The sequence below is a fragment of the Scardinius erythrophthalmus genome, assembly GCF_964197995.2.
Source record: "Scardinius erythrophthalmus genome assembly, chromosome: 6".
NCBI lineage: Eukaryota > Metazoa > Chordata > Actinopteri > Cypriniformes > Leuciscidae > Scardinius > Scardinius erythrophthalmus.
In genome coordinates this window covers 27,685,614-27,700,348 of record NC_138226.1, presented here as the reverse complement: position 1 = coordinate 27,700,348, position 14,735 = coordinate 27,685,614, and the positions used below count along the sequence as shown (strand labels likewise).

General features: G+C 37.4%; 1 protein-coding gene across 2 annotated transcripts in view; it reads left to right on the top strand.

The window, feature by feature from the left end:
* The window catches only part of st6gal2a (ST6 beta-galactosamide alpha-2,6-sialyltranferase 2a), a 78,350-nt gene that overhangs the window by 32,245 nt on the left and 31,370 nt on the right, over positions 1 to 14,735 (top strand). For both annotated transcript variants that reach the window (XM_081368976.1, XM_081368977.1), the window contains exon 2: positions 7,377 to 8,364. In XM_081368976.1, the coding sequence (XP_081225102.1) occupies positions 7,446 to 8,364 (919 nt within the window). In that variant the 5' untranslated portion in view covers positions 7,377 to 7,445. The remainder of the gene's footprint in view (positions 1 to 7,376; positions 8,365 to 14,735) is intronic.

Here is a 14,735-nt window from a genome sequence, read left to right as displayed (position 1 = left end):
TTTCTTGTTGATGTGTTTCTGGCAACTAGTTCATAGGCTCGATGGATATATTACCAGTAACTTGTATTGTTCAGCCCATGGCTGTCAGATCGTTTAATTTTTTTATGCTGCCAATAATCTAAAGGGGGTCGCACACTGGACGAGAAGCGCAGCGCCGCGTCGTGTCTATGACAACTCAAGGTATCGCACACCGGACGCGCACTTTGTCAGTTTATGGCCAGCAATATTGTTATGTTTAAGGATATTATGCAATTCTATGCAAGATCATGTCTGTTCTATGTTATAATTGTACTGTACAATTAATTACAATCGTTGCTTAGTCTGCAGTCTAAATTCACTTTACCTCAGAGCGTCCGTTAACTGAATGAATTGAGAATGTCTCCTGAAAATCTGATAACATCAGCAATTTTCTAGCCTGACTACGTCAGACTTCGTACTTCCGCTCAATTTCAGTTCGCTTCTGTACTCAGTCTGAGATAGCGACCTATCTCCCAGTTTTCCTCCGGCCTCAAAACAGCCGGCCAATCAACAGACAGAGGGCGGACTGAGAGCCGTGACGTAGATGCTGATTGTACCGTGGATGCGTAGATTTACTTCACATAATCTGCTAAAGTCGTTCACATCCATGTTCACTCCGGTATTTCGCTCAATGGTTTTGTTTTCGCATCATACATGTGTTTACAGTGGAAGTTCGATGCGGCTGAGCCTGCGCATAACACACGTCATAACCAAACGTTATGTGATTGGCTTACAGGTAACCAATGATTTTAAACTTCAGACAAGCGCCCTTCCAGACTCTGTCTACGAAGCAAAGCGAAGTAGCAGAGTTTGGTATTACCAGGCTAGCAATTTTCATTCAAGCAGCTGATTTCTGTTAATGAATGTAAAACTGAATGTATATTGCAGCACAGGTTGAAGTCAGTATATACGACCTCAAACAGGTGCATCTAATTTAGGATAATAAATGGAGTGGAGGTGGACATTTTAAAGGCAGACTAACAGGTCTTTGAGGGTCAGAATTCTAACTGATAGACAGGTGTTCAAATACTTATTTGCAGCTGTATCATACAAATAAATAGTTAAAAAATCATATATTGTGATATATATATGTATGTGTATATATATATATATATATATATATATATATATATATATATATATATATATATGTATATGTATATGTGTGTGTGTATATATATATGTATATATATATATATGTATATGTATATATGTATGTGTGTGTGCATATATGTATAGATAAATTTAATCTAGAATTGATTGGATGGTTGTGGTTTGCTATTGGTCGGTCTCATGTGAGTGACAGCCAGGTTGATCACACCCTCGTGCAAGTAAACACGTCATCAGAGAAGACAAGAGATGTCGATGCAAGATGGAGGGGGTAGTTATTTTAATTTAAGATTGTGAGGGCACATGCATTAAATAAATTAATGATGTGCATGGATAAATGATTCATGCAATATAAAAAAAAAAAAAAGAAATGAAACTGGTCCAGTTTATGAAGCTTTGCTGAAGTGGTTTTCGTGCTAAACTGCAGTGCAGGTCCAGAGTGTCCAGAGTGTACTACTGCTACACATGATGTTCATTTGTCGGAAGCCACTGCAGATGTTTCCATAGACTGAGGTTTGTGCGTGCATTTGTTGTTGCTTGTGTGTTTTAGTGTGTGTGTGTGTGAGAGAGAGAGAGAGACTGACTTATAATGACCTGAAGGAGCTCTGGGAAGTCACCCGGTTTTGATGGGTTGTGTGAGTTTAATGAATAATGTAACGGATGTGCCGTGTATCTCCCTCGCTCTTCTGCGCTCTTTCACTGCCCCTTATGTCTTCCCTCTATTTGTACTTTTTTTTTTTTAAAACACTGTTGGCGGAGTCATTTCAACATGCTCTTGAGGTTGTATGTAGATTTCTGCATTTGCAGTGCATTTGTGTCTGTCAGTTTCAACTCGTCTTAGGTTAGAGTCTCGTCAACTCGCTCTAAGGGGGAAGGAAATGCGGTAAGCAGACTTTGCAGCAGACAGACTGTGTCTGTAGCATTTTTTTTTTCATCAGATCACATCAAGCCAAACCAAATTGTGTTTGATATGGCTTGTGAATAGCTTCTAATAAGAAAGCTATCATGTGGTTGACTTGAAATTCTAAGCAGTGACAGCAGTATACAACACATTAAAGCCACAACACCTCTCATTCAGCTCCTCTAAACTTCAAGGCATAGAATTGCATTTGGATATCTGATTTTTGGACTTCCAGTGTTTTTGTTTCAGTCCCTTTGTCAATAATTATGCCCTGGACGTCAGCAGCTTATGTCTTTTCACTTTAGCGTTTATCTCCGAGTCCTCTTGTCACATTTGTCACATTTCACGCATTTCACTGATCACTGATGTGAAAATCCTGGCACACTCAGCTTCTCCTTTCCACGTTGGTCATGTGAATTTTCCGTGCTGATCAACAGACAATTGCTTGTTTTGAATGTGACATCTGTGTGAGCAGTGCTTCATATGTCATTACAATTATTGAAAGTTCTTCGACAGACTTTTGCGTAAACTGATGGCAGTTCTTCTTGCTGAACACTCGCTGATCAAGTCAATGAAAACGCATCAAAGACTCTCTGTAGATTATTGTAATAATCACAATATGCAAACAAACACTATTTTCGTTGCGATTTGCTGGGGCGTTTGTAGTCTTTCAGTACTGGGGCACATCAAAAAAGTGTTTTTATATCATTATGGATAAATAGGCAACAGACACAAATTGTCTTTACCTGCACTAGAGAGTTATTAGTATGTTACTATTATTATGTTATTACTATATTCCTGTAATTATAGCAATAAATGCAAACACTATTTTCGTTGCGACTTCCTGGGGCGTTTCTAGCCTTTCATCATTCTGGGGCACATCAAAAAAGGCACATGTTGTTATTATGGATAGAGACATTGTCTTTACCTGCAGTAGAGAGTCGTTCACAATTTGCACGTGCATTGAAGAGCTGCTTCATTGCTGACAAACGAAATTGTTTCTACAACATTGCAAGTAAATATCATTCTCATCCAGCAGTCTTTTTGTTTTCTGTCTTATAAAGTATGCGTTACTTGTGCAACCGCTGCAAATGATTCAGTGCGTGAGTGAACTGTCCAAAAGAATCAGACTGAAACGCAAACAAACTCAGAGCTTTTTGCGAACCCGTTTGTTATCTATATATGGTGATCTCTATCATCAGACAAGTATTTACATGTAGCATCAGCTCTTTTCTCATAGTTTCTGGAACCATTTCATAAATGATTAAATCTCTCTAAACCCCTCCTTTCCGAGATCCTGCTCTGATTGGTCAGATGTCCCAGTCTGTTGTGATTGGTCTACCATGTACAGCGTGTGTCAAACTCAACACCCATTACTGTATTTGAATTTCAGCTCTGGAAGCTTCCTCAGCACTTGTATACACTGTGATACGAACAGTAACGATACCGTTTTACCGTATCAGTTCAAGCGCAAGTCCTAATCCTTTGGAAGTCAAGTGCGTGCAATGTGGATTTGCTTTCGCAGCACAGAAAACAGTGTCTTCTCAACATTAGGGCTGGACCCGAATAATTCGAATATTCGTTCGGTGGGTTGGTATTCGATTTGAAAATTTGACATTTGAATATTAGTTTTTTTCTTTTTTGCACACCTGGCATCCCCCTCGAAACGGTTCTCATTCGTGCTTGAATATGTTCAACACTATAAAATCTGACGAAATACAATACTCCCGCTCGCGTTGTTCTGTAGTTTATTCAAAGTTTACTATCTATATTGCACCAAATGCGACACTGCACTCCCTTGTGAAGTCGATTGGATGAACGGTTCTCGAAATAGCCTAATCAAAATGCAAACAGACAGACACATAGAGAATACTGCCTTTATTAGAGAGAAGAATATGTTCAGCCCCCTCTCTCCGAAGCTTCGAATATTCGATGTTCATTACTACCGAAGCTTCGAAGCTCAAAAAATGGTATTCGGACCAGCCCTACTCAACATGTCAACAACATGAACCAAACTCTTCCAGATCTCAGCTGCAACTACAGTGTTTGAGAGCGGGCTAAAGTAAACGCCGTTCGCAGGCCAATGAAGACCATAGGCTGGCATTATGCAATTTTGTAACAAACCCAAGTTGGCTTGTGCAAGAAGTAAGACTGGAATTACTGACGACTCGTTTCAGGCAGTTCAGAATCAGTTCTTTCTTTTGGAAGACAACTTCATTTATCCTGCACTTTACACTTCTGGTCAGTTTTCTGCGTCTAAAAATCAAGATCTGGGATGCTTAATTTCCTTTGACGTCTGTCTGAATTGTCAGATTAGAAATATTGTGAAATATTGAGCAACATCAAATTCACTACGACCTACAGTTTGAGCCTTTTTGAAAGCATTCATCTGACAAAGACGACACGGTCCTTTAATCCCAGCACAACAACTCACAAATAAACCTGTGAATCCTGCATAATAACAAGAGCATTGCTTACGCATTAATTAACTGGTCTGTTGTTGGACGACTAGTCCAAATGGGATTGTTTAAAGTTGGCCCCTGAGGATTTACTTTCTACCTCCACATCTCGCCACATGCGCCTAGGTCGAGACATCTACTTTGCTTCCTCTTTCAACCCAAACATTTCTGGCAGGAGTAAACATTATCATAAAAGAACCGAAACCGCGTCCTGTGTTTGTGTGTTCGTTCCAAGGAAGAGACTCATGAAGTGCACAGACATCTTTGGTTAGAGGCTTACGGAGTGACATGGCATTCATGTGAGGTTTAAAAAAATTGTTTATTCAGTTGATTTATTCATTTCCCCCCTACATGAGGACATGCTGATGTCCTTGTAATTCAAAATACTAGGTTAAATAAACATACAAACACTTTTTTTTTTCCTGAAAATGTAAAAATTCTTAAAGTTTTCTGTGATCCATATTATATATTTTGGGGATATATTTAAATGTCAACCTTTCTCACTCGTTGTGACATCTAACCTTTACCACTCTCAAGTATCTAAGTACCTGGAGAAACCTTTTATTATAGGACGAGACACATGATAGTGATGTATTTACGCAACTTCGCATGAAAAAACTTGTCTAAAATGTAAACACTTATGATGGGCTTACCGTAGTGAATCAGGCTAAAAGAAAAACACATTTTGGAAGTAGGATGGATGGTGTATTGACATGATTAGTCACACCTAGAGGTAGACCTAGTGCACCTCTAATATGATGCATATTTGTCAGTCAAATTAAACAGGTAAAAATGGTTAAGATTGATGCACTCAAAAAAATCATGGCTTTAACTATTTTAATCTATTTGATTATATTCAAAATCATATTTTTAAAAATACATATATTCAACTGGCTTAATCTGCACAAATCTGTTCATTTTGATAAAATATGACTAGCTGTGGAACAAGCAGTATTATTAAAATATGTGAGACACACAACAAACTGGATTTATTAATTATGAATATATAAATCTGGTAATTGTGTATTTCAAACATGACATTTTATATGCAATTAAATACACAAATCTTAAATGTAGGCATAAATATCCATTCCACAAAGTGTTACAGAAGTAAGAGGTTTGTTTTTTGTTAGTTGTTTTGCACAAAATAGACAATGGGAAGACTAATATGAAAGTAGTTCTCATGTCTAAATTGAGATCTGCAGCAATAGTGAAACAATACAGTTAACTAACAGTGTATCATGAGTGGTTCCAGGGGAACCTTTTCTTAAAGGAAAGTGAAAGCTGACATCAGACAAAATGTTTTTCCTCTTTTGACAGAATTGGTTACTGTCTGGTACTATGTCTGTGTGTCTGTTCTACACAGCTTGTATCAAGTGCGTACTTTTGAATTATTCAGAATTGTGAAATTATGTAATTTAATTGAAAGTATAGTCTCCCAATAACAGTTACTGTCGTGCAGTAGTGAACAGTAGTTAATTACAGGTTATTGAAGTCATGATAGTCATTTGTTTACTTGATGCATGGTACTAAACTGGCTCTAGTAGTGACAAAATAAGTTAATATACTGTACCAAGGAATGATGTTAGATGTGTATGTAATCTGTCATCGCTTCTAGAGCCAACCTCCTATTTTTTTTCTCCCTCACAAAATGGTTTTCTTCACCTTTTAATATAGCTCTCAGTCTGAACCATCACATACAAGACTGATTGATTTCACAATGTAACGGGTTGACAGCCGTTAATAGTTTATTATTAGGTAGTTAGCTAGTAGGTATAATGATAATATGGTAACACTTTACAGTGTATTATTTTAGTTAACTACCTTAGTTAACAAGAACTAAGAATGAACCATACTACTTCAGCATTTATTAATCTTAGTTGATATTAATTTCAACATTTACTAATACGTTATTAAAATCAAAGGTTGTATTTGTTAACATTAGTTAATGCACTGAGAACTAACATGAACAAACAATGAACAGCTGTATTTTATTAACTAACATTAACAAAGATTAATAAATACTGTAACAAATGTATTGCTAATTGTTACTTCATGTTAGTTAATACATTACAATAAGGTTCATTAGTTAACATTTAAAGTCTTACCAATAATATTAATAATAATAATAATTCTGAAGGAAATCTAAAAATCTGAAGAAAGTTAAACTAGTTATGACAAAAAATGTTGTATCCTAATTACTGTAAAAGTCACCAGAGCATGTGTGACATTGTTGAACTCATGGTCTGTGAATTATGGGAAAAAATAGACATTCAACCTGAACTCATGGCTACACTGACTGTACACTGACTGCACAATTACATTCAATCGTTGCTAATCTCAGTCACTGAACATTTTACTTAAGGGTTTACGTTAACTTAATGATTTGAGAATCTCACCTGAAAATCAGATATTTTCCAACTTCACTGGAGTTTTTCATTGTCTTTTTGTAATAATGCTTCTCCACACTACTGAAGTCAACTGAAGTGTGTTGTGACCTAGTACCTCCAGTAGGCGGCAGCACACGACAGTTAATGTAATCGCACAGCGCCAGTTTTTAAGATTGGCAACTGCTTTTACTTACAGGTGGTAGTCTTGAAATGTCCTGTTAACACAGCAACTTAAAGTAGAGTCTTGAATACTTTCTCTATGAGCATGCAGCGAAACCACACTTGAAAACCCGCAACACATGGTAGACACGTGTTTGTGCTGTGCTGTGCTGAGCTGCTCTCTCACACTGTATGATGTGATGGACAACTAGTTGTACATCCCGGTTCCGTTCAGTGCACGTTGTCAGAGAATGAGGTTGAGTCCTGAAAATGTACAGGTTGAGTTTGGTTATAGAATGCCATATATTTTTTTAATAAGAATGTCCTGTCCTGTTGTAGGCCTCCTGCTGACAATTCTCCAGTTGGGTCTGGAGTGCAGCGGCGTGCGGCCGAGAGGAACACTAGAAGATGAAGTCCAGTCTGAAACAGTGGCGGCGGCTCACGCTCGGCCTCATGCTGGTCTGGGTGCTGGTGTTCCTGGGGCTCCTCTCCTACTTCATGGAATCACGAGTGGACGACCCGCACTCCGCTGCCGCTCTCTCCTACACAGACACTCGCCGCCTGACCTCACTGCAGGGCAACCCCCGGACCATTATGACCACCCATTTAGGCCTGGCCACCTCCTCCACCCCCTCTGCCTCCAGCAACACCCAACAGGAGCAAAGCCAAGAGGAAAACCCCAGTGCCGACCCCCAACCTAGTCCGCTCAGCCAGGAAGCCTACCCTTATCCTGACCTTCAGAGCCTGGCGGCCTGGTCCGCATTCGGCACCCAGGATGTGGGCTCGAGATCAGGCGCCGTAAGTCGCAACCGTGAGCGACTAGAGTACAACCAGGATTCAACTCAACAGGATGAAGATGAGGAGGAGGTGTTGGGCGGGGAAGAGGAAGATGAAGATGAGGGAGACGAGGGCAGGAGGAGGACGACTAAACGGGCGTCAAGGCATGAGGACTCTGACCCGGACGAGTACTACGTTCCCAGATCAAAATCTGTAGTGCACGGTCTGTGGAAAGGGAGTCTGTCCGTAGGCATGCTCAGTCCACGCCTGCAGAGGGCTGTGAAAGACTACCTGAATAATAATAAACACGGCGTGGCCTACAGGGGGCACCGGAAGGCACTACAGAATGGCCAGCAGGTGCTGTGCGAGCTGAAGAAGAGGCAGAAGGTTCGAACTTTGGATGGGGCTGAGAAGCCTTTCTCCAATTTAGGCTGGCAGAAAATCGTACCTGCATTACCCTTAAGCCAGGTTTATGGGTCAGGATTCCAGACTTGCGCTGTGGTCACCTCTGCCGGAGCCATGCTCCACTCAGGACTCGGCAAGGAGATTGGTGAGTGACAGAGATTTTTAAAGGGGTGGTTTACTGCCTTTTTTCTTTGCTTGATTGTGTTTATGGGCTGCAATATAACATGTCTTCGTGTTTCGTTTGTTAAAAAACGCCTTATTTTTCATAAATTTCACCTTTATTGTAAGCCGCTTCCTCCTCTGTCATTTGAACGACCGGTTGACTTCCTGATTCTATGAAACCACTCCCTCAGAAAGAGGCAATGAGCTCAGATTGGTTAGTTCGGCCGGTGTGTTGTAATTGGCTAAACTGCGTCCGGAATCTTCACGCCCATTACCTTTACGGGCGACAGTTGCATGTGCTCCGGTCAAATGTAATGGTGTCAATATTGCCTCATCAGTTTGAGCCAGAATCAGACCCAGAGAGCGGTGATGAAGAGAGTCAAGCAGAACCTCCGCAAACACGGCTCTTACTAAACGTTTCTGAATGGTAATTTATTTTATTTTATTATTATTCTCTCAAAGAATTTCCATACGCTGTTACTTGAAAATGCTACTGCTGTTTGTTAGCTTTTGAGATACGCTTTCCCCCTGATTAAACATTTAATATAACTGAATACATGACTGAGTAATACCGTTTTTTTAAAGATATTGTTTTATTGATAGAATGAACAACCGTTTAACTATTCACAAAGCTTAGTTTACTCAGTTTGTCGTTTTCTTTAGGTGTACATGTGATAGCAGCTGAAGTTTGCTGTTGCGATAATTTTTTGAAGTTTGTACACGTTTGTCTTATACACACAAAATAGCATCGAACTAACTAGCTACTATAAACAAACAGCTTTGGCATTGGTTTGCGTTCTTGATCAAATCAAAAAATTACGTCATAAAGTATACATGGAAAATACGTTTACAAAATTTGTACATATTACAAATTCGGGTCCAAAATGTTTGTACGCGTTTGTCATATACTAAAGCCAGCGCTGGCATTTTTTTACATCCTTGATAAAACTAAAACATTACGTCTTAAATTATACAGGCAAATACATTTAAAATGATTAAACCTTACTTGCAGGTTGTGGCCTCTGGTTTTAAAGCTGTAACTGCTTCATGTTGTAGTAATAGTTTCTTGTTGAATCCGGCATTGAACTCGTGTAGATTCTGGAAGCTGTCTTCCGTAAAATGTGCAGCACAGAGAGCTAAACTACGATTGTAATTGTCAGCAACATAACCAAACTTAAATTTTAACCATTGTTGACGAACTACAGCGTCTGTAGGAAGCCTGAACACAGAAGACCTGACAGCTACAGCTCTCCACTATAACTCCTCCTCTTCGACAGCAGAACATGTTCCGGAGGGAGGGTGGATGTAAATGTATGGGTTAGTTATGTATAAAACCCGGGAAGTATCTCGTTGTAGTCCCATTCGAGACGTTTTTGTAGGCATTAAACTTCCTGATTTTTAAAAGACAATATCTCCGCTTACGTTGAACTTTAAGCGCAGCAACTTTGCAGATACTGTTCATGCACCAACAGCAACATTACACAGTATTTAAAATGAAAAAAGTGAAATAGCAATCAACCACCCCTTTAACTTTGGTAAACCCCTCTAGAACGTCCTCAATCATATTTTTACTATAGGCAATACCTGAAAATAATACTACGAATAATATGTGACTGGCTTATTGGGATGGATTTACTGTATTTAACCTATTTAAGTCTCAATTTAAGAATTTATTTTTAGTTTATTTTCTTATGTATGTTTACTCTTGATTGTATGTGTGTGTGCATAAAGTACATTGAGATGCTTGCTTTTAATGTGCTATATACATTTTTTATAATCATTTATTATTATTATCATATTGCTGTACCATATTGTTTTTGTTTTTTTACAACTTATTGCATTGTGTATGTTTAAGTTTTATATAACAAAATCCTTAAATGTATTTAATAATTCTGCCAAATCTTATACTTAATGGGCCATATCATACACTCGGCGCAATGCAGCGCCAGGCGCTACGCAAGTGTTTTTTGCTAGTTTCAGCCTGACGCAGTTATCATTTTCACGTCTTGCGCCACCTTGTTTAAATAGCAAATGCATCTGGCCCATTTGTGTGCCCATGCTGGTCTGAAAACGAGGTGTGTTCAGGCTCATTGATGGCGCATTGCTATTTGAGGCAACTGAAATAGACTGACCAACTGAAACCTGGTCTAAAGACAATGTTTTGTTTTGTTATTTAAAAAACGCGTTAGTAATGTGCGCCTATAGGCGGGTCCACAACATAGGTACACTGCTTATTAAACACGCAGCAGCACACAAACATGCCAAATATTAAAATAAAAGGATTACAAAGTAAAATATTATTATTGTGTACATAAAGATATAGTGGAATCTGGCTTGTCCCATAGATGGTTTGCTTGCACACTTTTACCTCGCGCATTAGCAGATCCGTTTGCGCTCTGGAGACATGTTCGTTCTTTCCACTATCAAATTCCGTTATGTAAATAGCGAATCCTCCATGGCGAGACGCAACTGGCATTTAAAGGTAATGGGAGATTTGACTCTGATTGGTTTATTGCACGTAAAGCCCAAAACACACTCATTAAGAGAATAAGGACAACCCTTTTAGACCATGCGCCGGGCGTGTTTTCCCGTCGTTAAGCTAGCAAAAGTGGATTCGGACACGCCCTAACTGCTCTTGCGCCCTGCGCTTTAGACCATTCGCTTAGATCCTTAAAATAGGGCCCAATGTGTTTTTCATACTGTACATTATAATGTTGTGGTGCCTAAATTAATATAAATGAATAATCAAAAGAGTTCGTTGGAAACGATTAATTGATTGTAATATTAATTTAGCTACCTAAAGTTAATCCAATTAACTGACCCAAATATTAATAATCAATCATAATTGATAATTATGAGTTATTATTAATATTTCCCCTTTGAGCTAACTTGTTACACAGAATACTGTAGAAAATTCATGTCAGCCTGTTATCTGTTATCTTTCATAAAAATAATGGCAATAATTATCAGCTTATCGGTACCATACAGAGATTTAATAGTGGTTCATCTGTCAGAAATATTACTTTTCAAAAGGGGAAATTGTCAATGGATTTATATTTCCTTTTGAAGTTTTTTTTTTTTTTTTTTTTTTTTACCGTTTCAACCTTGTATTTGTTTTTATTGTATTTGCGATTTATCTTTTCACTGATATAAATATCAGCCTATATTGATATCTTAGAGAGCAGGGTATATAAAGCCGATATAATCTCGTACTAATTTAAAGATTATAAAAGCACATGCATAACAATTGCTGAAAATAAATATACTTTATATACAAAATTAATTAAAAATTAATCTGTAAAATAAACAGATTTATACTTCAGTAGGATTACAGAATTCATTTACAGAATTGTTTACCTCCTTTTTATTCATATTTTTTCCAACACACTGAGTACACCCGTTTTTATCCAGTCCACAAATGCACACTTCAGAGGATCTCACAGCTGGATTTGACTAAGTCGGCAAGATTTGTAAAATTAAATGTTTCTTAGATATTCAAAGGCTTGCTTAAATTATATTAATGTGTATTTGTTGAACGCTGATGGTTGATGAGTAGGTATTATAGTGTTTGCCTTTCTATTAATAATATGAAAGCAAACGCAATTTCATATACCGTATTTTTTTCTTTTTCATATAGTATATTTACTTTATTTGTTTAACAGTTCTATCGAATTATGTTACCTCAGCGCTGTCAAAATAAAAGTCTGGTGCACCATCAAAATAAAACATTATCCGAAACATTGCCCAAACAGAAAAACATATATATATATATATATATATATATATATATATATATATATATATATACAAAGCAAAATATCAGCTGATACATCGGTCGACCACTATTTATTTATTTTTGTTATCAGTTATCTTTTCCATCATAGTTGATTCAAGGCTAGAATATTTGTCCTCTTTCAGCTTTCACAGAAGAGTCTCCTGCAGGATGGGAAATTAGTTTTCAAGAAGCCTGTGAAGAAAGGTTGGGTTTAGAAACCGTTCTCTTTTCATTCTCACTGGTTTCTGTGGTGATGCCAGTTTCTCTGAAAGGGTCGGTGGGAGACTGATGCCCTTTACGGTTACATAATCACAAGTATCACAGGGCACACAAAGAGCCCAGATTCTTCCAGCTTTGGCACCTATGGTGGCAGAGCGGTAGTGAGCGCAGAGGAAGGCGTTTCCATGGTGATGAATTGTTTCTCAGGATAATGGTGACTGTGCCATCTCGTAAAGACATTTGGTGATGTAAGTTCTTTAGATGAGACAAATCGTTTCAAAATCATTAAAAGTGGATGCTTTCTAACCATCTCTTCTATCATCACGATTCTAATAACATTTGTAGGCTACTTGTACTCAAGGGCTTCCTCTTTCTCGCTTCATAGCTGCACTAAATATCCCTAGATTTCCCTGTGAGGCAATTTCCTATCCTTCCATATTTATATATTATTGTTTTATTGCTATGATTATGATACTAATAATATGCTAGTAGATTTTTGTGTGTTTTTTTTTTTTTTTTTTTCTGTTATTAAGGGGCCAGGTGCCATCGGGAACAGGGTAGCTCCTGTTGTTTATATTGTGCCGGATTTTTCTTCTTCTGGCTGGAATCTAAGACGGTCCATTGAACTATTGAAAAGATTTGATGTTACAGAAGTAGCTTAAGATAATTTCGTGTGACTTACATTCAAATGAAATTGATTAACGAAGAAGGGAAAAATGTATAATGGGGATTTGGTTCAATGGATTAGATGGAGGCGGTTCTGAATTCAAGCTTGCAGTCGAATGTAATATAGACGAGATTTAAGCAGACTAAATGATTGGAGAAGTCCGACATTCATCACTAGAGAAAGTCTGTCGTTTCAATGGATGATCGAGCTATGACATTTTGATAAAAAAAAAAAATTGAGGTCACAGCATAAAAAAATGTAGAGATGCACCAATTGCAATTTCTTGGTTGATGTCAATTAAGATTTTCTTTCAAATAACTATAATTGATAGCATATATAAAATATGCATCAAATATAAAATAACACTGGATAGTCTTCACTGTAAAAATTAAATACATATTAATGCTTACAATTAGTTACAAAAGTTATTCATTTGAGAGCAGCAAGTGATTTTCTGTCTTTTATTCTTTTATAACATGACAGACAGCAGCAGGTTAATTAGACTGCTGTCACTTTAAGAGTTTATATACCGATCCAAAATATACTGTTACACAACATGCAATTTATTTCTCAACCAATTAGGTTCCAAAACTAACTGTTTCACTGAATATTCACCAAAACGGGCATTTTGACACATTTTTTTTATTTTTTTATGTATGTATTTGGACTGTTTAAGTGCAGTAAGCCACTCATTTTGGTACTTGCGACTCACAAGCTGCTTGAGAGACGGTGTAGCAACTCATAATGTAATGTAAAAAGTATTAGGCTACATTATTATTGAAATGTTCATGTAATAATTTTCTCAAAATGTAATAAAATCTTGAGCTCATAACAATTTTTACATTATTATAAAATTATTACATTATAAACTCACCAAAACATGTCATATTTTCATTATTATAATAGCTTTTAAAACACGAAAAATATTAGTATTCCCTTACAGTAAATTTAAACAATCTAAATCTATATCTCGGTTTATCTAAAAAAAAAAAATGCATAGCCTACAGATGACGACTGTTTTCAAAATGATCCTCGTTCACATGATCCGTGAAAACAACTAAAAACACTGTATTCATGCCAGGCCTGTAGTTGGCGATGTCGCTTTGTAAAGAAACACTACGCGCCTATACACTGAACACGCATGCGCATGACGTCACCATTTTCACAGATACGCTTTTTTTTTGTTTACGTGGAGAGAATAACGGTAAACCCGTATGCGTTTTCAGGCCCCCAAAACGATGTTGTCATGTAAATGAATGGCCAAAACGCTTCTTTTTTTTCTGTTGTTGTTGTTGTTGTTGTTGTTGTTGTTGTTGAAAACGGTGTCATGTAAAAGCCCCTAAGTTTTGAAATTTGGTTTACTGATTGGGGTGAATTTTTTGTTTATGAAAATTAAATGCCATTTTAGTTAAATGGACAACAATTAATATGACAAAATATTAATAAAATTGCTTCTATTAAATTGTATCCAATCCTCGCTAAGGTCTTTGAAATCCGCCAGTCTTTCAAATCCACTAGCGCTCAATCAGGTGTGCCAAGACCAAACAAATTACTACCTTGTTTATGCCACTGATGTGCTTCATGTCATTTCTGAATGCAGCTGTACGGATTGAATATCTATTGTATTATTTGTATAGTAGCAGTTTATATCTGAGCACACATAATATCTGAGAGTATGGCTCTCATTGATTTT